Here is a 22,111-nt window from a genome sequence, read left to right on the forward strand (position 1 = left end):
ATTTTCACATACAGCATTACATTTCTCCCTGACACTAATGTGTGATAAAAATTAAAAATGATATAAACATGTTTTAAAGTCACTGTGGGAATTACTAAAAGTAGCCAGCCATCCCATAGCTAGGCATTGTCAGAAGCCCACTCTGTGCAGTTGAAGTTTATATTAGCCCAGTACATCAAATTGTTCCCTTGAAGTTTCAGTTTTGGTGAGTCCTCTTTGAGTAACATAAAGTTTTGACTATGACAGCAACACATAACCAAGTAGCACTCTTTATTAAATAAATCTAGATTATCTCAATGACCTGAAGGAAACAATATAATGTTCCAGTGTCCATCTATCTACAATGAGAAAAATCTAACCCAATGTTTGAGGTATTATCAATTTATGCAAAGTACATTGCATGAGTCTAATTTCCATGCAAACATCTTCGTACCTGGGAATCCTTTCAAATACCAAAATTAAATATTTACCTTTTTGCTAAGAGGAATAAAAAGACATGACAGTAGAATATACATCTTGATAGAAAAATAGTTAAAGCTTTTAATTCTCTGAATACCTAGAGTTAACATTTTATGACTACCCTTTGAAAACAGGGTATTTGGGAACAATTTTAAAGTTTTCAAAATCAGTACAAAGCTTATTCACATTTTTATTAACGCCAACATCACTTTCACAAATCACAAAACGATTTCCTTATGAAAAGAAGAGCAGCCAAGTTTTTGGTGTGTCTGTCTCTGTGCTTAGCTAAGTCTGTTAAACACGGAGTCCAAGGGCTCCCCCCCATCTCCTCTAGATGGGCTCCGTAGTACAGTGACACTTCATACCATGTGTTCCTTGAAGAACCATTTCTGATGATCTGAGTTGGTACAGTCTCGTAAGAGTGGTACAAAACTGTCGCTCAATTCCTTCTTCTCAGCCTGAACACATTTCTTGGACTGTACATGAAATAAAGAACCATCCTACAAAAGATAATAGACATTGGGAGTTCAAGATAATTATAAGCAATTCCTCAGAAAGTATCTTTTCCTTAAACAGTGTTGTTATGTGCTCAGGGTGATTTTTATTATTTCAGAAATATTTATTGAGTAGTGAGTGTCTGCAGGTATGAAGGCAGCCCATGACTGTCTGTGCATAGAGAGGGCCAGACGTGTAGAAACGTATGTCACGCTTGTCTCTCCCCAGAGCTCTTCATGGGGTCCTTGACTCTACCATCAGGGCCGATGGTGCCACCTGCTGGCCGTTCTGGGATCGGTCAGACCCTATATCTCACCCTTACTGATGTTCTTTCCCTTCAGGGTAACCAGGACCAAAGATCCTTTATTAATCTCTTCCACTTCTCTTAGGTCAACTAATTCCATCTCTGGTAGTCTCTTTCTCCTATGTATTTAAGTGGAGAATCTGGAAACTTGGCTTTAGTCCCAGCTCAGCCACAGACCAGCTGGGTGAGGGGACAGGTCACCAGAGAGGAAGCGGGTTCGGCAAACAATGCCAATTCCCAAACCCCGAAGGACAATGACCCTCTCTAAAGCCTCTTCCATTTCTTCTTTCCCCAACTGTTGCTGAGTTAACTCGGCAAGTCTCTCCCCAAGTTCTGGAGTTTATTTTTTTTTCCCTCCGTCTCTCTCTGGTGTAAGCTGTACAGCCCCAAGGAACTTCATCATGGTTGAGCAGCAAAAGGGCAGAACAAGTGGCATACCGGTTCCAGGGAAACAGAACCCTTGGAAATAAAATTAGATGCAAAAGAATCTCAATAATATTAATCTGGAAAGCCCTTAAAGGTGCTCATAAGTTGCCTTTAGAATAATGTGAAAGTAAATAATTAAAATTTCCCTCCTCTCACCCTTCTAAAGAAACTTGCTTAAATGGTCACTGAAATTAAAGATTTTTAAGGTAAAATTTTAATGACATTTCAAACCAATTTCATGATTTCTATCTTGCATTACTCTTCTCTGAAGGCTTACAATGGCTTCCAGTTGGAAGAAAGAAGGGAAGGACAAAACTTTGGGGGTTTACAAAAATATTTTTCCCTATTATTTTTTATATCACATAGACAGCACTATGGTGCCTGGCTTTTCCAGGAAACCTGCAAATTTCGCTGCTAATCATAACACTTTCTACAGGAAAGCATATTCCAACTTCTAATTATACTTAGAATTAATCCATTTATAAGTAGTATAGATGAATCTTTCTATCCCTGGGGCCAGGCTGGGAATGAAAGCTTTCCATTGAGATAAAAGTGAACTAATTCTTTCTTTTGAATTATTTTCTTTGGATTTATTCCCTCAAGTGCTTTTTTTAGTGAGTCTTTGGAGATGACTGATGTATGAGTCCCACCACGGGCTTAGTGCAAACATGGTAGAGGGAGTGCCTTTCAGGCGTGAAATAACACCCAGTTCCAAATCAACAATGGCTCTTCTGATAGAGAACCAACTCCATCAGACAGGTTTTCTTGGTTATTATACAAGTAACAATTAATGTCTATAGAGCTTTACAGCTTCCAAAGACTCTTTCTGGCCATACATCTAGTCCTCACTAGAGGTAGACAAGGCTGTGATTATTGTCCCCACTTTAGAGCTGGGAAAAATGAGACTTAGACAACGGGAGTGGCTTCTACTTGGATCTAACCTCATGTCCTTACACTTGGCAATTTGTTTCACTCGTTTGAACCCCACATGATCTCTGAATGCATTGGCGACAGCTCCTCTTCCCATTCCAGCCAGTCGCAGCTCAAAGTGTAAGGAGGACAGGAAGACTGAAAGGGAGTGGACAGTGAGGAAAGAAGGAAAGTGCTATCAGTGCTGGATGCCATGGGATCCCCTGGGGTCACTGTGAAGCTCCTGGTCTCCTGTAGGGGCCACATCCCTGAGACTTGCTAGGGACTAGCTTTACTTCCAGACTCCCCTCTGCAGCCCATGGGACCAGGAGTGACAGCAAGGAAGGCGTGAGACAGCTCCCTTACCTCTTGCAAGATGAACTTCTGATCCTCTGGGGTGGCTCCCTCGCAAAGATGCATGATGAGGACATCCATTCTGGCCTCCACCGCCACGCAGCCTTCTGGCTGGTGGGTGTTATAGCGTATTTCATTCTGGGACGTGTACTCGAAAAACTAGAAACAGGGTGGCCAACATGTGCCAGTTACCCTCTGATGTGCAAAGAGGGAAGTCTTTAGAAAGAGGGATGAGAACCTGGGGTCACCAGGGCATGGGTGCTGGAATCCAGCCTTCTCCCCTCACCCACCAACACCAGCCTGTGTCCCCGGAGCACCACGTGCACCTCTGGAGGGGTGCTTAGCAAGCATGAATGGAGGGGCCCTTTCTCATGCCCTTCTCGTTTGCTAGATTGTGAGGGCGGGGCTGGTTCCTGGGTCACCCCACACCCGCTGTGCCTATCCCCGGGCTGTTGCAGAACGGCAGGAAAGAAGATGGCCCGGTCCCAGCATTCAGGGGCTCTCTGTGACCTCGACCAGCCACTTCCTCTCCTTTTCTTCATTCCTTTCCTCCTCCTTCCCCTGAAATATAATGGAGGCAACCATGCCTTGGAGACTATAAAGTTCTGTGCACAAGCAGGCAACAGGACTGCTAACAGGAGGACTTGTTCTTCAGAGCAATGGTTTTCCCACCCTAGTGTGCCTAGCAAAAATGCTGATTCCAGGCCCCGCTCCCAAAGAGGGAATGAGGATTCCTTCTGTCTGACATGGGGCCTAGGAAGTTGCACTTTTACACTTCTAACAAGACACACAGCCACCCATCCACTCTGATCCATGCCCTTGCTTCCAGGAGATTCTGACACAGGTGACTGTTCTTAAGGTATATGCATGCAGCACTGCTTCTCAAACAGATCTCCCTGAAAGCTGGTCAAGACAAGAGATGGGTTGGGGAGGGATGGGATGGGTCTGAGAATCTGCATTTCTAAGCTCTCAGGTGATGCTGATGGTACCAGGTGGGGACACCTTTGAGGAGTGCTATTCTAAACGGGGTTGAAGAACCTGAAAATTTTAAGGTTGTAGGGGTCCGAATTATGAAAGCTTACTGTTGACCATAATGGGGCATAATATTCAAATGGAATTGGGGTGATTCCAGGTTGGAGGAAAACTTGAATGCCCACCGCTTGTCTCCAGTGTGTGACACCTTACTTAGGACAGCAAGGCTTTGAAGGTCCAGAACCAATGCTTCACTCTCTCCTGCATCCTCCACTGGGCCCGCCCTGGCAGGTTTGCCTGCTTCCTGGGCCAGGGTCCTGTTATGGTCCTCAGAACTTCCAGGTCTTGCTCCCTTGCCCAGCTTGCAGTTCAGCACTTAATCCAGACAGATCTACCTGGGCCCTGACTGATGTAACTGCCCTAAAAACCACTTTGTAATGTGGCACTACACATCAAATCCTATAATTTCATTTAAGAATTAATTCTGGAGAGACCTTCAAGATGGCGGAGGAGTAAGACGTGGAGATCACCTTCCTCCCCACAAATACATCAGAAATACATCTACAAAATGGTCACTGAAATTAAAGATTTTTAAGGTAAAATTTTAATGACATTTCAAACCAATTTCATGATTTCTATCTTGCATTACTCTTCTCTGAAGGCTTACAATGGCTTCCAGTTGGAAGAAAGAAGGGAAGGACAAAACTTTGGGGGTTTACAAAAATATTTTTCCCTATTATTTTTTATATCACATAGACAGCACTATGGTGCCTGGCTTTTCCAGGAAATCTGCAAATTTCGCTGCTAATCATAACACTTTCTACAGGAAAGCATATTCCAACTTCTAATTATACTTAGAATTAATCCATTTATAAGTAGTATAGATGAATCTTTCTATCCCTGGGGCCAGGCTGGGAATGAAAGCTTTCCATTGAGATAAAAGTGAACTAATTCTTTCTTTTGAATTATTTTCTTTGGATTTATTCCCTCAAGTGCTTTTTTTAGTGAGTCTTTGGAGATGACTGATGTATGAGTCCCACCACGGGCTTAGTGCAAACATGGTAGAGGGAGTGCCTTTCAGGCGTGAAATAACACCCAGTTCCAAATCAACAATGGCTCTTCTGATAGAGAACCAACTCCATCAGACAGGTTTTCTTGGTTATTATACAAGTAACAATTAATGTCTATAGAGCTTTACAGCTTCCAAAGACTCTTTCTGGCCATACATCTAGTCCTCACTAGAGGTAGACAAGGCTGTGATTATTGTCCCCACTTTAGAGCTGGGAAAAATGAGACTTAGACAACGGGAGTGGCTTCTACTTGGATCTAACCTCATGTCCTTACACTTGGCAATTTGTTTCACTCGTTTGAACCCCACATGATCTCTGAATGCATTGGCGACAGCTCCTCTTCCCATTCCAGCCAGTCGCAGCTCAAAGTGTAAGGAGGACAGGAAGACTGAAAGGGAGTGGACAGTGAGGAAAGAAGGAAAGTGCTATCAGTGCTGGATGCCATGGGATCCCCTGGGGTCACTGTGAAGCTCCTGGTCTCCTGTAGGGGCCACATCCCTGAGACTTGCTAGGGACTAGCTTTACTTCCAGACTCCCCTCTGCAGCCCATGGGACCAGGAGTGACAGCAAGGAAGGCGTGAGACAGCTCCCTTACCTCTTGCAAGATGAACTTCTGATCCTCTGGGGTGGCTCCCTCGCAAAGATGCATGATGAGGACATCCATTCTGGCCTCCACCGCCACGCAGCCTTCTGGCTGGTGGGTGTTATAGCGTATTTCATTCTGGGACGTGTACTCGAAAAACTAGAAACAGGGTGGCCAACATGTGCCAGTTACCCTCTGATGTGCAAAGAGGGAAGTCTTTAGAAAGAGGGATGAGAACCTGGGGTCACCAGGGCATGGGTGCTGGAATCCAGCCTTCTCCCCTCACCCACCAACACCAGCCTGTGTCCCCGGAGCACCACGTGCACCTCTGGAGGGGTGCTTAGCAAGCATGAATGGAGGGGCCCTTTCTCATGCCCTTCTCGTTTGCTAGATTGTGAGGGCGGGGCTGGTTCCTGGGTCACCCCACACCCGCTGTGCCTATCCCCGGGCTGTTGCAGAACGGCAGGAAAGAAGATGGCCCGGTCCCAGCATTCAGGGGCTCTCTGTGACCTCGACCAGCCACTTCCTCTCCTTTTCTTCATTCCTTTCCTCCTCCTTCCCCTGAAATATAATGGAGGCAACCATGCCTTGGAGACTATAAAGTTCTGTGCACAAGCAGGCAACAGGACTGCTAACAGGAGGACTTGTTCTTCAGAGCAATGGTTTTCCCACCCTAGTGTGCCTAGCAAAAATGCTGATTCCAGGCCCCGCTCCCAAAGAGGGAATGAGGATTCCTTCTGTCTGACATGGGGCCTAGGAAGTTGCACTTTTACACTTCTAACAAGACACACAGCCACCCATCCACTCTGATCCATGCCCTTGCTTCCAGGAGATTCTGACACAGGTGACTGTTCTTAAGGTATATGCATGCAGCACTGCTTCTCAAACAGATCTCCCTGAAAGCTGGTCAAGACAAGAGATGGGTTGGGGAGGGATGGGATGGGTCTGAGAATCTGCATTTCTAAGCTCTCAGGTGATGCTGATGGTACCAGGTGGGGACACCTTTGAGGAGTGCTATTCTAAACGGGGTTGAAGAACCTGAAAATTTTAAGGTTGTAGGGGTCCGAATTATGAAAGCTTACTGTTGACCATAATGGGGCATAATATTCAAATGGAATTGGGGTGATTCCAGGTTGGAGGAAAACTTGAATGCCCACCGCTTGTCTCCAGTGTGTGACACCTTACTTAGGACAGCAAGGCTTTGAAGGTCCAGAACCAATGCTTCACTCTCTCCTGCATCCTCCACTGGGCCCGCCCTGGCAGGTTTGCCTGCTTCCTGGGCCAGGGTCCTGTTATGGTCCTCAGAACTTCCAGGTCTTGCTCCCTTGCCCAGCTTGCAGTTCAGCACTTAATCCAGACAGATCTACCTGGGCCCTGACTGATGTAACTGCCCTAAAAACCACTTTGTAATGTGGCACTACACATCAAATCCTATAATTTCATTTAAGAATTAATTCTGGAGAGACCTTCAAGATGGCGGAGGAGTAAGACGTGGAGATCACCTTCCTCCCCACAAATACATCAGAAATACATCTACATGTGGAACAACTCCTACAGAACACCTACTGAATGCTGGCAGAAGACCTCAGACCTCCCAAAAGGCAAGAAACTCTCCACGCACCTGGGTAGGGCAAAAGAAAAAAGAAAAAACAGAGACAAAACAATAGGAACGGGACCTGCACTTGTGGGAGGGAGCTGCGAAGGAGAAGTTTCCATGCACTAGGAAGACCCTTAACTGGCGGAGACGGGGGTGGGGTGGGGGAGAAGCTTCGGAGCCACGGAGGAGAGCACAGCAACAGGGGTGCGGAGGGCAAAGTGGAGAGATTCCCGCACAGAGGATCGGCGCCGACCGGCACTCACCAGCCCGAGAGGCTTGTCTGCTCACCCGCCGGGATGGGCGGGGGCTGGGAGCTGAGGCTCGGGCTTCGGAGGTCGGATCCCAGGGAGAGGACTGGGGTTGGCTGCGTGAACACAGCCTGAAGGGGGCTAGTGCGCCACAGCTAGCCGGGAGGGAGTCCAGGAAAATATCTGGACCTGCCTAAGAGGCAAGAGACCATTGTTTCGGGGTGCGTGAGGAGAGGGGATTCAGGGCACCGCCTAAACAAGCTCCAGAGACGGGAGTGAGCCGTGGCTATCAGCGCAGACACCAGAGACGGGCATGAGACACTAAGGCTGCTGCTGCAGCCACCAAGAAGCCTATGTGCAAGCGCAGGTCACTATCCACACCTCCCCTCCCGGGAGCCTGTGCATCTTGCCACTGCTAGGGTCCCGTGATCCAGGGACAACTTCCCTGGGAGAACGCACAGCGCGCCTCAGGCTGCTGCAATGTCACGCTGGCCTCTGCCGCCGTAGGCTCGCCCCATACTCCGTACCCCTCCCTCCCCTTGGCCTGAGTGAGCCAGAGCCCCCTAATCAGCTGCTCCTTTAACCCCATCCTGTCTGAGGGAAGAACAGACGCCCTCAGGCGACCTACACACAGAGGCGGGGCCACATCCAAAGCTGAACCCCAGGAGCTGTGCGAACAGAGAAGAGAAAGGGAAATTCCTCCCAGCAGCCTCAGGAGCATTTTGTGAGTGTATATGTGTATGCTTCTTTGTGTGATTTTGTCTATATAGCTTTGCTTTTACCATTTGTCCTAAGGTTCTGTCTGTCCGTTTTTTGTTTCTTGGTTTTTTTTTGTAGAGTTTTTAGTGCTTTATTATTGGTGGATTTGTTTTTTGGTTTGGTTGCTCTGTTCTTTCTTTCTTTTTTCAAATTACTCTTTAATTTTTTATTTTTAATAATTTTTTTATTTTTATAACTTTTTATTTTATCTTATTTTATTTATTTTTTCTTTCTTTATTGTGATCCAGGGACAACTTCCCTGGGAGAACGCACAGCGCGCCTCAGGCTGCTGCAATGTCACGCTGGCCTCTGCCGCCGTAGGCTCGCCCCATACTCCGTACCCCTCCCTCCCCTTGGCCTGAGTGAGCCAGAGCCCCCTAATCAGCTGCTCCTTTAACCCCATCCTGTCTGAGGGAAGATTTATTTTTAATAATTTTTTTATTTTTATAACTTTTTATTTTATCTTATTTTATTTATTTTTTCTTTCTTTATTTCTCCCTTTTCTTCTGAGCTGTGTGGCTGACAGGGTCCTGGTGCTCCAGCTGGGTGTCAGGCGTGTGCCTCTGAGGTGGGAGAGCCGAGTTCAGGACACTGGTCCACAAGAGACCTCCCAGCTCCACGTAATATCAAATGGCGAAAGCTCTCCCAGAGATCTCCATCTCAATGCTAAGACCCAGCTCCACTCAACGACCAGCAAGCTACAGTGCTGGACACCCCATGCCAAACAACTAGCAAGACAGGAGCACAACCTGACCCATTAGCAGAGAGGCTGCCTAAAATCATAATAAGGTTACAGACACCCCAAAACACACCACCGGATGTGGTCCCGCCCACCAGAAAGACAAGATCCAGCCTCATCCACCAGAACACAGGCACCAGTCCCCTCCACCAGGAAGCCTACACAAGCCACTGAACCAGCCTTAGCCACTGGGGGCAGACACCAAAAACAACGGGAACTGCGGACCTGCAGCCTGCGAAAAGGAGACCCCAAACACAGTAAGTTAAACAAAATGAGAAGACAAAGAAACACACAGCAGATGAAGGAGCAAGGTAAGCACCCACCAGACCAAACAAATGAAGAGGCAACAGGCAGTCTACTTCCCTGAAAAAACTTTCAAGAAGAAAGTTTTTCTACCTGAAAAATAATTCAGAGTAATGATAGTAAAGATGATCCAAAATCATGGAAACAGAATGGAGAAAATACAAGAAACAAATACTGTATGCTAACACATATATATATATTTAAAAAATGGTTCTGAAGAACCTAGGGGCAGGACAGGAATAAAGACACAGACGTCGAGAATGGACGTGAGGACATGGGGAGTGGGGAGGGTAAGCTGGGACAAAGTGAGAGAGTGGCATGGACATATATACACTACCAACTGTAAAACAGATAACTAGTGGGAAGCAGCCACATAACACAAGAAGATCGGCTCGGTGCTTTGTGACCACCTAGAGGGGTGGGATAGGGAGGGTGGGAGGGAGACGCAAGAGGGAGGAGATATGGGGATATATGTATATGTATAGCTGATTCACTTTGTTGTAAAGCAGAAACTAACACACCATTGTAAAGCAATTATACTCCAATAAAGATGTAAAGAAAAAAAGAATTAATTGAGTAAGTCATCTGAAATACAGATCTCTTGGTGTTTTTTCCCTCTTTTTTTTTTTTTCTGACCAAAGATATCAGTGGCAGGGTTATTTATAGTCACAAAAACAGAGAGGGAGGGAATCAGTTACCTCAACAGTAATTAATATAGCCACACAAAGGAATATCAAGGGGCCGTTAGGAATGATATTCTCAAAGGGTGTCTAACAACACAAGTAAAGTATGATTAAGTAATGGAAATAAGAGACTGTAAAACATGTAGGCATTATAACAACTATTTAAAATACATAATACCAAGGTCATGCATTAAAAGACATGAGGGGACTTCCCTGGTGTTACAGAGGTTAAGAATCCACCTGCCAATGCAGGGGACATGGGTTTGAGCCCTGGTCCAGGAAGATCCCACATGCCGCGGAGCAACTAAGCCCGTGTGCCACAACTACTGAGCCTGCGCTCTAGATCCCGCGTGCCACAACTACTGAAGCCCGTAAGCCTAGAGCCCATGCTCCGAACAAGAGAAGCCACCGCAATGAAAAGGCCGCACGCCACAATGAAGAGTAGCTCCTGCTCACCGCAACTAGAGAAAGCCCGCGCACAGCAACGAAGACCCAGCGCAGCCAAAAATAAATAAATAAATTATTTTTTAAAAAGACATGGGAAGGAAATATATCTTAATTATAATGGTGGTCGCTCTGGGTCCTGTCATTTACTACTTGCTTCTACTTTTTATATTTCCCAAATGTTCTGTGATGAGTATATATTACCTTTATAATAAAAAAAGTCACATATATAATGCTTTAAAAACACACAGATTTCCCCTCATCTCCCTCTTTAAAGGACCACACCAATGATCCCTTGAGCACTGAGCATCCCATTGTCCATTGTCCCAGAGCTTGAGAATGTCAATCTATTAAAGAAGCAGCACCTACCTGGTTCTGACCCATCCCATGACAGGGGTACAGAATGACCTGATGTCCTGTGATCTGGTGTTCACTGGGAGGGTTATAGTCAAAGCAGTAATCTTTTAGTCCTTTGCTCTGGAGCTAAACAAAACAGAAAGGCATTTTAGTCCAGATTCCGCCTAAGGCTGTAAGGGCGGGTAAATGGAGTAAGAGGAGTGGCTGCCTCAAGAACCGGACTCATTGCTAAGAGCCCCTGCCATTTCTAGTTTTAAAAGTGTTTTCCCATCCTATACCACAGGCAGGAATCATAACCTCCATTTTAAGATGATAAACCTAAGGAGCAGAGAGATGAACTCTTTAAGGCCTGAGAGCTCATACCACTTCATGTCTCATTAGTGCAGCCTTATTGCTGCACTAGGCCAAACACAGCTGGCTTGTCACCTTGCGTATGTACCAAGGATCTCCTGCTACTGCGCATCTGCAAAGGACGCCCCAGTTGAAAGACTCGGCATTCCACAGATCAGAAGTCCATCGTTGTAGATTATAGGAACAGCATAATACAGAGCCAATGATTCACACACAAAGTCACACAACAGGTAAGCGGAGATACCTGAGTCTTGAATCCAGGACCTCAGACTCCAAGTCCAGTACTCTCTCCATCACTCAACATTGCCTAATCTAATGTCATCTCTAAGGTACTTTTGGATCTAAATCCCTTTAATCATTCTAAGAGCCAAAAAACATGGGAGGTTCCATGCTCCCTCCTACCTTCCAGGAGGCTCCAGAGAAAGACTCAAACATCTTGCAAATCCCTTTCTGGAGAGTTTAAAGAACCTCCTTCTGAACCCCACTCTTGCCCTGGCCCTTGTCCACCTTTGACTAGCCTGGTCCTGAGGATAAGACTCAGCCATATAGAAAGAAGAATCCACAATCCACTAGCTCATAAAACACAGAACAGCATGTTCTTGATGTCCCTTTGCTTGTGAAGGAACCTGGGAACAGGAGATGTGAATAATCAGAGCATCTTATATTTAGAAGAACTCAAACGTCATTAAGCCAAGTTGTCCCCACTCTTGACCACCAAAGAACCTTAACCTCAAATCAGCGCCCTATGTTCAAAAGATGTGGTCTACCAAAGAAACTACCAAAAAAACTAAAAAAGAAGAAAAAAAAGGAGAAACCCCTAAAGATTAAAACAGATTGATTAAGCTAACTATATCAAGTTGGTGCTAGACATAGAGAATGATTTTGAATGACTTTAGAGCATAGTATGTTTGACTACACCTCCTTAGTGAAATATATTTTATAAATAAATAGAACTGCAAGAAATCTTAAACCTCATTCAGTATCACTCTGTCAGTGGGAGGGTGGAGCAGAGAAGAGGGAAAGCAAGAGAGGCAAAATCTTGGTAATTGTAGAATCTCAGGGACAGGGTTCATTACACCACTCTCTCTGCATTTCTGTATGTTTGAACATTTTCATAATGCTAACTGAAATGAACACCTGCTTTGTAGTTATCAAGACTTCCAGAATGGAACACAGCTCTTCTGATGAACACAACACAGCAGAGGAGGCCTCCCTAAGTTGGCGGAGTTTCAAGCAAAAGCCAAAGGTGCTGGACATTTTAGTTGACCTCATCCCAACAACATTTCTTTTAGGTTTTTTGAAATAACACAAGTGACTCTCCTTCCCTCCTACTGCTTTTGTGGATCCCTGAGTTGGGAATTAGTAACTGGTCCAGTTATTGAGACTTGAAGTCATGTGATAGTAGTATAAAAAAATAGGACTTGGGAACACCAAGTTCCCAAGCCTCAGTTTCCAACTGTAAAACAGGAGGCTGTACTCACCAATTCTGAGATGCTTCCTGTGCTGACATTCTGGACCTGAGGCCCAGAGACTCAAGGGGAGAAGGAAGGACAGTGGATGAAAAAGGGGGAGGGGTGTGGGAGAGGCCAGCTGTCACCATGAAGGGGTCTTTCTTTCACAGGGTTCGTCAATCAGACCTGGAGGCCAGGAGCACCCTGCCCAGCATGGGCCCACCTCGCTCACCATCCCGAAGAAGCCAGGCCTGTCCTCAGGCACGTGCAGTTCTGGATACACAGTATTCAAGAACCACTTGAAGTCCTTACACTGGAGCCTTGCACGGAGCTGCCTCCTGTCTGTCACATCCCCAAAGGGTTCCTGAGAAAATGGCAAAACGGTGAGCCCCTGCAGGCCACAGCGCTTCCTATCAAAGCCCCTCTCTCACTCACTCAGTAAGCTTTTATTGAGCACCTATTGTGTGCGTAGCCTGCACGGGGCACAGAGGATAAGGAACGGCCTCAGACACAGTTGCAGCACCTTAGTAGGAGAGACTGCTGCACAAACAATGACACCCCCAGGTGCTCTCACTGCAGGGAGGTGTGGCCAGGTACAGGAAGGAAGAACACAAAGCACCTGCAGATGGGACAGGGAGCTGAATTCTGGGGCTGCACCAGCATCCCTGGCCCCATGTGTCATCCATGAGCGTGTGATCACAGACCAGCAACAAGTCAGTAGCACACGTATGCCATAATGTTCTGATTCACCACTGATACCTGAACACTCACTTCCAAACATAGGTAAGTATTCTAGAGGTAATTATGAATGAAAACTTTATATGCCCAATCTACTGAAGTCTAAATATATTCTTCGGATAGTAAGAGCAAAATGCTGCAATAATAAATACTTGTAGAAGTTAAGTTTTATGGACAAAACCAATGATTAAGAACTTCTGAATAATTAAATAAAGCAAGCATCTATTTAGCACAGCAAATGTGCAACCACAAGAGCAATGCTGAGCACAAAGATATGACTGTCCCTGCGTTATGACATTAAACTATTAAAATTTGACAAGTTAAACATTTAACAAAATGGTAATGATAAGGAAAAACATTTGAATAAAATTTCAAGTTTCTCCTTATTTCCCAGAAGTTCATTCTCTGATGAGAGTCACTATGCCCTCATCTTCAACCAAATATCCATTTCAACACATGGCCACTGGTCATTCAGACAAAAGGTGCATGCAGTGCCCCTCTTTCTAACATATTATTCTTTGGGAACCATCAGGAGGGATCTGTGGGTTTCAGACTGGGTGACAGGGAAAAGCAGATGTTTCTACCCTGCAGCCCTGGGCAAGAGAGAGGAAACAATGACCCTGGAGCCCAGAGGCAGACAGAGACCAAAGGGGAGGTCAGGGTGAGGGTCCCGAGGGTTCCGCAGAGGAGAAAGAGATCCATTGGGGTGGACCCAGTTCTACCCGCATCAGCTACGAGGCCTTGGGCAAGTTCCTTAAATCACTCTCTCTCTGAGCTTCAGTGTTCTCACCTATAAAATGAAAATTTCAGAGCTACCCTGAAGGGCTGCTATAAGGATTCACAAGAAGAGAGTTTCAACAAGTGGCCAGGAAAGAGGTCTTGGGGCAGACCTTCTTGTCTTGCCACGTGGCCCCTTAGTTATGTGAACACAGGTAAGTGGGAACCCTGTCCTGGGGTGTGCAGAGGTGGCCTGTCAGAGGCAGTGGGGCTCTTTGCTAAAATGTATTTGTAACCCCCAAATCAATACTTGTGGTGTCTTCACGCTTTCAGTCATTCTCAAACATGACAGTCACCGAACGTGCACGTTCCCAGCTGAGGTCACGTCTCAGCTCTTGTCCTGAAAGCAAGTGTCCTGTTCATGGTCTATTTAGTGGCACGGTTTTCAGATTGATCTGCATTGTGTTGGTGATTTCACTGTTTTAAATGGCCCCCAAGCGTAGCGCTGAAGTGCTGTCCAGTGTTCCTAGTGCAAGAAGGCTATGATGTGCGGGAGGGAGAAAATAGGTGCATTGTATGAGCTTCACTTGGGCGTGAGTTCAATGTAACCAATCAACAGTATATATTAAATAAATTATTTAAACAGAAACACACATAAAACCAAGTTATGTGTTGATCGATGGACAAAAATGTCCACCTGCGAGAGGTTTGCAGGAATCTAACCCTGCACTTCCCCCACGAACAATGGCTTAATAGTTGGTTCCAAATTCAGTGATTGCAGTGACTGTATGGAGTATTAACTGCTGCAAATGGTGAGAATCAACTGTCTGTTGTTATTGTAAGTGAAGGAATAAAGTTTTCCCATACAAGTGTCATGAGCACCCAATTTCCTCTCTATTTCTGGATCTCGATCTACTATGGTAGGAGGACAGAATTAGCTGCTACTGTTCGGATGCAGCCAGATGGAGCGTGGGTAGGCCGGGGAACTCACCAAGCGGGCCTGGGGGTTGCGATGGTAGTAGAGCTCTTTAAATTCATCCATCCACACTTCAGCTGCGCGGACACTGTTGGCCAGAGCCTTGTTGCGGGAGTAGGGAGCTTGCCTGGGGAAAACGTGGCCAACGTGCGAACACGGGTGTGTCTCCAGGGTCCCCCCGCACTGCCAGATCTGTACACAGAGCGGGGAGGAGGTGTGGGGTGGGGAGTGAGCGGGAAGTCAGCTGCAGGTCCACAACGCCCAGAGCAAGGAGGCTGGACACACGGAGGTCATGGTGAACACTGCCAAGGCCTCACCCTCCATGGGGCAGGGGGCCACTCCCCCAGCATACTCAGGACACAGGATGCAGTCAAAGAGCAAGAAAGCAGTCCCAAAGACAACTAAGCCATCGGAATCCAGACCCCAAAGTCCATGCACTAAGGCTCATGCGCTTCACTCCTAGGAGCACCCACAGTGGACCTCGCTGGGAACTTACTTACTTACTTATTATGTAAAGCACAGGCTGATTACCTCGTCTCCTAGCCACAGAAGATAGGAAAGCAGCAAGTAAGAAGAGAGGTTTGGAAGGGGGACAAGAAGAGCTTCTAGAGGCAGACAGAGCAGCCTGACACCTGGGGGAGAGGTAGAAAGACCATTAAAAGCACACCCTAAAACTCAGCAGGTGGAGTCATCTGGAGCCTTTTCATGCTGGGGCAAACAGCTGAGAATACCCCACTGTCCCCTGGATGTATGACCAAGGATAGCATCTGGTGCTTATAATGGGGGGGTGTGAGTCCTTAGTGGAGAGTCAAAGCCTTGTTTATTAACTCTTTTAAAGCAGGAAACCATACAAAATATTTGTAAAGTTTTAAATTTTCCATTAAAAGCATGAACATCGACAAAAGGTTTTGATACTTAAAATGCAAGATTCAGTTAACTAGAAAATCCACCCAAATGCTTGGGCTTTCCCAAAGGGGCATCTGTGGATCACATACAGCAGAATCAATAGATGGGCTTACTACAAAAGGCAGATTCCCAGTCCCTACCGTAAATCTGTCAAATCTGACTTTCCAGAGACTGTGCCTGTTAATCTGCATTTTTAACAAGTTTCCCTAACAATTCTTCTATGTGTCAAAGTTTGAAAGTCACTGTGCCAAATAAAGAGGTTACTTTATCAAGCAGTCAAGCAAATCAAGGCTCCAAAACATGGGATCAGGAGGCAGGGACCTGTGTTTTAGTCCAGTCTCTGCCATGCACTCTTTGAGTGACCTTCAGCCAGTCACTACCTGCCTCTGGCCTCTGTCCCTCCCCTTTGTGGAGTGAGAAGAAAGAACTAGGTGAGACGTGCAAGACCCTTTCCAGCCCCAAATCTATTAAAAGTGTATTTTTTTTTAAGTTTACACAAGAAGACAGGCGTGATTACAGGATATGTGTGCCTCTGTCATCTTTGAGGATCGTTGGATAAACTGCCAATATGGAGGAAAAGTCCACCAGGCTCTCCTAGCAAATACATCCTTCCCAGAGAGAAAGAGAACAGGTTAAGAATGGGTCCAAACAGAAGACTGGAATACTTACTCTAAAGGAGAATTCGAGGTTTTCTCCGCCCCAAACTTCCATTCCTGTATCATAAGACCCCAGGTATTCAAAATATTTCTTACTCACGGAAAACAGCCCACCAGCCATGGTTGGAGACCTAGAAGCATGTGAATCATAATTCAAGGTAAGTAGCAGGAAACCATCACAGTTAGTTGAGCCCCTTCTCACCACAAGCCTGGAGTCCATTCATCCATATAAGCATACCCTGAGTTCACACTCTGTGCCTGGTGCTGAATTGGGCTGGAGGCACAGACGTGCCTCACAGCCCCTGCCCTGCGGAAACTCGCAGACATCTCACCAGGCAAGCACAGAGCAAGGTGTGGGATGACTAAGGCCAACCTAGGGCCCAGCGGGAACGCAGAAGCAGCCATGAGATGCGAGGGGGACGGGTAGGGCTAAGTTTCTCAGAGGAGGCACAGTCTGCAGCACAAAGGGGAGTTAGCCAAGAAGAGGAAAGGAAAGGTCCTCTGAGAAGACAGGAGCATGAGCAAAGGCCCAAGGGTGAGAGAAACCCTTGTACTTCTAGCAGCACAGACAACAAGGAGAGATGAGAAGAGAGAGACCAGGTTCCAAGAGGGTGGCAGGAGTAAGGGTGCGGTGGCCTTGCTCATACAGTCACAGTGCAGCCCTCACAGATGTCCTTTAGGGGCCAGTAGAGGCCACTCTGGCATCTTAAAGCTCCCCAAAGTCTTGAGCCTCTCCTGCTGGAATGGCCTCCCCTCCAGGACCCAGCTCTGGCCTGCCGCCTCAGCCAGCCCTGTTTTCTCCCTGCCAGGTTCATCTAGGAGACGGCACTGGCTTCAGAAATGGCCCAAGGCTTCCATCCTACCCCCTCAGAAAGCTACAGGGTCAACACACCACAGAGATGCAGAGGAATAAATTAAAAAGTGGGGAAATATATAACATGAAGAGCCTAACAGTTCAAAATTTTAAGATCCTCCAGTAGTGCTTCCGGGCCTTGACAAAGTATTGGCTTTTCCAAGCTCTGGGAAAATGAGAACAGGACAGCAAGACTATGGAAGAGAAGGTTCTAGGCTACAAAGCATTTTCATGTGTGTTCATCCTAAAGGCTAGGAAATAGGTAGGGTGGATATGCTCATACCTATTTCACAAGTGAGAAAACTGAGGCCCAAGGATATTATGGTAGGGGAAGGATAGCTGGCCACAATGTCCCTGAGCATGTGCGTGCGTGCGTGCATGTGTGTGTGTGTGTGTGTGTGTGTGCGTGCGTGTATGTGTGTGTGTGTGTGTGCGTGCGTGTATGTGTGTGTGTGCGTGCGTGTATGTGTGTGTGTGTGTGTATGTGTGTGTGTGTGTGTGTGTGTGTGTGTGTGTGTGTGTGTATGGGGTGGCAGTTCGTGTCAGCATCCCAGGCTGCATATGTGACCCTTGATATGATCCTTCCTACTTGGTGTCTCAGTTTCCAAACCTGTTAAATGAGGGGTTGGGCAGGATGCCGCCCCTCAGGGCTCCAACAGAAGCCTACACGTCACCCTTGAGTCCTCCTCCCCTCATTCCCATTCAATTCCTCCCAATTTTCCCACCACAAAGTCTCTGGAGTCCACCATGTCCCTCCATCTTCTCCTGCACCATCATCTCTGAGCTGAAGACTGCAACGCCTCCCAGTGGTGCCCCTGCCTGCAGCTCCACCCCCTCCAGGCCCCCACCCCTCATCATGTGGCATCCAGCACAGACTTTAAAGAATGCAGCAAGCTAAATAAGGTCACTTCCAGCTCAAATCCCTTCAGTGGCTTCTGAACACCCACAGTAAAGTCCAAACCCCTTTCCTTGGCCTTCAAGGCTGGATATGACTTGGCCCCATTCACCTCTCCAGCCCTGTCTCTCAACACCGTCTCCACAGTTGTTCCTCTCCAGCCAGCACTGAGTCATCTCAAGGTCTGGACTCAGGTGGAAGGATTCAGAAGGCCAGCTGCCAAACATGGGTGCAGATCTACGACACCACTTCTGGGTCAATACCCCAGTGATAAAGCTGAAGTCCGACCTCCACCGGCCTGACTCCCATATCTGTCTCCCATTTGGTGCTGAACTTGGAAGGAGAGGAAGAAGCCAGACTATGACTTCAACACCTCAAGAATGAGGGCAACCCAGCACTTGAGCCTTCTCTTCTCAGACCCAGGCTCACTCACTGGCCAAAGTTGGCCCCTATATCCCCAGGTCTACTCATCCCCTGCAGCTCAGAAGGAGCCTGACAGTATGTCCTCAAAATATTAGCCATGGAATTACCATAGCAAGTCCAGTCCTAGGTATATACCCCAGAGAACTGAAAACAGGAACTCAAACAGATAATAGTGTACCGCTGTTCACAGCAGCATTATTTACAATAACCAAAAAGTGGAAATAACCCAAGTGTCCATCAACAGACAGATGGATAAATAAAATGTGGATGCATACAAAATGGAATATTACTCAGCCATTAAAAGGAACGAAGCTCTAGAAGGACCTTGAAAATACTTTGTTAAGGAAAAGAAGCCAGACATAAAAGGATAAATATTGTGTGATTCTACTTATATGATGTACATAAAATAGGGAAATCCATAGAGATGGAAAGTAGAGTAGAAGTTACCGGGGGCTGGAGGAGGGGAGGAAAGGGAATTATTGCTTAACAGGTATAGAGTTTCTATTTAGGTTGATGAAAAAGTTCTGGAAATATGTAGAGGTGATGGTTCTACAATATTGTGAATGTGCCTGATGCTAGTGAATTGTGCATTTAAAAAATGGTTAAAATGGTAAACTTTATGTTATACATATTTCACCACAATTTTTAAAATAAAATTAAAAAAAAATATATATATACACCAATATAAAATCCACATATATAGCAATGATTTTTAATAAAAGTAAACAAATCCTCTGGAAAAAGAAAGGAGAGGCAACAGCTAACCATCCCTCCTGAGGGCCTTCACTGACAAGTTGGCCAGATGCATGCTCAGAGAAGGCACGCTCAGAGAAGTCAACCCCTGACCTGATGACATCGATGGGGGACCGCATGCGGATCCTCTCCCTCTCGGGAACCACGTGCCACGTGAACACCAGCCTCCAGTCGAAACCGCCAATCTGGGGCTCCCCAGCGTTCCCCAGGTACTCGAAGGTGTTCCAGTCGATCACATCGATCACAGGGCACACCACCGCCAACTCCTTTTCATGGATCCTGAAAACAGTCAGAACAGCCCGTTGCTCCACTGTGTACAGGCAGCAGGAGGACAACTAGGAAACCTGAGAATTCATTCTCCTCAGCCTTCCACTAGAAGGAGGAACACCCGCCTGAGAAAGGCCTGCTGCTCTTATTCCAGGGGTCTACAGCCACGTCAGCCCTGGCAGGTGAGCAAAAGGGGGCTGCTGGGCGGTGGGGGGAGACAGGGAGCTAGGACTCTGCCCCTGACATGAAAAGTCCCACAGCTTTAATATTCTGATTCCATCTAGGGATATTCTGGTCAAATTTGAATCCTGCTATGAAAGTCACGATCTCAAAATTAAAGCTAAATTTTAAAACGGAAAGCACATTTTCAGTTTCTCAAGACTGCAAGAGATTTCTTCATTTAATTAAAATGAAACATCTTCAAGTCAAGAAATAATTATCTCCCTATGAACAGAGATGTGCCCAGACCAAAGGGTCTGCTTTGGAGTTAGAAAATAAATTTTAATCCTGCCTCTTATTTGCTGTGTAACATTAGCGTTGTCACCTAACTGCTTACAGCCTGTTGCCTCATGGGTTACATTGGAAAAATATACCTACTCATAGGTTAATGTGGATTCCCTACGGGAACGTTTGTAGGAGGCTGGCAGAGAACCCGGAACTACTGCTATATTTTTCTTTTAACCTTTTTTATTATTAAATGTTACACGTAGTGGAAAATGTGATAATTTCCTTTTGTAAGCATCAGCCTGTGTGTAGTCTTCAGCAGTTCTCTCCACAATCATTCTTACAAGCCCAGCCATCCCAGCAGGCTTCCAGACTGTGTTTCTTTGCATTTGACAGCACACCAGGAAACATGAACTGAGACTGAACCATGTGTGAACACTAGATATCTCTGGGTTACATTTTGGGGCCAGTTCTCTAGAATTTGAGACCTATAAATCATAAACTTGTGACTTGCAGTCCAGCTGGTTGGAACCATGGGAAGTCTAATTTTTACAAGAAAGGGAAAAACTGGGGGGAGCCTGCACTGGAGTAAAGAATTCTAAATCATGGTTAGAGAACGTGCAGGCCCAGTAGCAGTGGTTACTGGGTAGTGTTTCCTGGCATCTTGTGAGCCAGGGACCAGGGATGCCAAACATCCTGCAGTGTGCAGTCCAGCCCTACACAGCAAAGAATGGTTCTGCCCCAGATGTCAACAGCAGCTTATAAAATGCCAGGAGCACTACCCAGTTGATGTGACAACCAAAAACATCTTCCACTTCCAAAAGCCCCTGGAGGAAAGGGGTTACTGTGCCTGGTTGGGACCACCTGAGGGACAGTCTACGCTCCAGTGTCTCAACTCTGGTGCACCCTCAAGTCTTCAGGGAGCTTCTGAAACATCCAGAAGGCCAGGATCCACCCCAGAGATTCAGATCCAAATAGTCCAGGAGTTTTTAAGGTTCCCCAGTTATTTCTAAAGGGTAACCAGGGGAGAATCCCTTTGTCTCCAGGTATGGAGCAAGGACGTGATTATGGGGAATGCTGCCTCGCTCTCTCCAAAGGGTGGGACGGAGTGAAGTGGAATTCTAGATGGCATTAATGAATCAGCTGAAGGGGAAAAGTGCCCCTACCATGACTTCAGACAGGCCTAGAGGCAGCCCTCTGTATGCACAGTGGGGGAAGGGGGTAAGGGTGAACTCACTAGTCCATGTTCCAGAGTGAGCACTTAGCTGTCACTATGTTCTAAGTAATCTCAGAGTCCATCACTGGCCTGAGGAACCCTGAGTCCTTTCTGCGGGTGAAGCTCACCAGAGCTGAGGGGGAGAATGAGGCAGCAAAGGACCGGGACAGCAGGAAGTGGCAGAGCAGAGCTCGGTCTCATGCAGGAAGAGAGGCGAGGGGGTCCCTAGCTCTTCCAAACAGACCCTGACAACCAAGCACTGGATGCCAAGGGAAAGCAGTTTGCCAAATGCACAGACTCTGATCCTCCAGCCCTTCACCCACTCCACAGGGAGGGGACCAAACAGAGACCCCCCAGACTTTCCTCTCCCACCCGGAGGAGCTCCGGGCTTACCAGCTCAGCTCCTGATGCAGAATCAGTAGGATGGAAAGGGAAAGAGAGAAGAGAACAAAAGTAGGCCCAGGGGCAGGTGGGAGGGTGAGTGTAAGAGACTGTGGGACAGCAGGGGAAATATCCTTGAAGACACAGCCATATTTATACTTTCATGACTATAAAAAATATATTAAAACAATATTTTATGACTATATTGGTAAAAAGACAAACAATCCAGGCTAGATTCATTATTATTTATTCATTATTATGATATTCATTTTCCATTCTGATTTTAAAAGAAATTAACATGAATTTTTTTGGGGGGGGTCCCTTAAAGTTTCATGGGTGGGCCGTAGGTATTGTAGGTACTGCATGTAATGAATAATTCAGC

The 22,111-nt window shown here is 46.4% G+C and overlaps 1 protein-coding gene across 2 annotated transcripts in view; it reads right to left on the reverse strand.

Annotated features, from left to right (window-relative positions):
- Positions 1 to 41: 41 nt before the first annotated feature.
- GALNT12 (polypeptide N-acetylgalactosaminyltransferase 12) overlaps positions 42 to 22,111 on the reverse strand; it is a 41,358-nt gene continuing 19,288 nt past the window's right edge. Inside the window, exons 4-10 of one of the 2 annotated variants that reach the window (XM_024126076.2) lie at positions 19,515 to 19,700; positions 16,511 to 16,628; positions 14,951 to 15,127; positions 12,737 to 12,868; positions 10,715 to 10,828; positions 5,585 to 5,731; positions 42 to 959 (exon numbers count right to left, since the gene is read on the reverse strand). In XM_024126076.2, the coding sequence (XP_023981844.1) occupies positions 819 to 959; positions 5,585 to 5,731; positions 10,715 to 10,828; positions 12,737 to 12,868; positions 14,951 to 15,127; positions 16,511 to 16,628; positions 19,515 to 19,700 (1,015 nt within the window). In that variant the 3' untranslated portion in view covers positions 42 to 818. Of the gene's footprint in view, positions 960 to 5,210; positions 5,378 to 5,584; positions 5,732 to 10,714; positions 10,829 to 12,736; positions 12,869 to 14,950; positions 15,128 to 16,510; positions 16,629 to 19,514; positions 19,701 to 22,111 lie in introns of those variants that run through there. The other variant, XM_055087077.1, reaches the window with a different exon arrangement.

This window comes from Physeter macrocephalus, chromosome 9 (assembly GCF_002837175.3).
Source record: "Physeter macrocephalus isolate SW-GA chromosome 9, ASM283717v5, whole genome shotgun sequence".
Lineage (NCBI taxonomy): Eukaryota > Metazoa > Chordata > Mammalia > Artiodactyla > Physeteridae > Physeter > Physeter macrocephalus.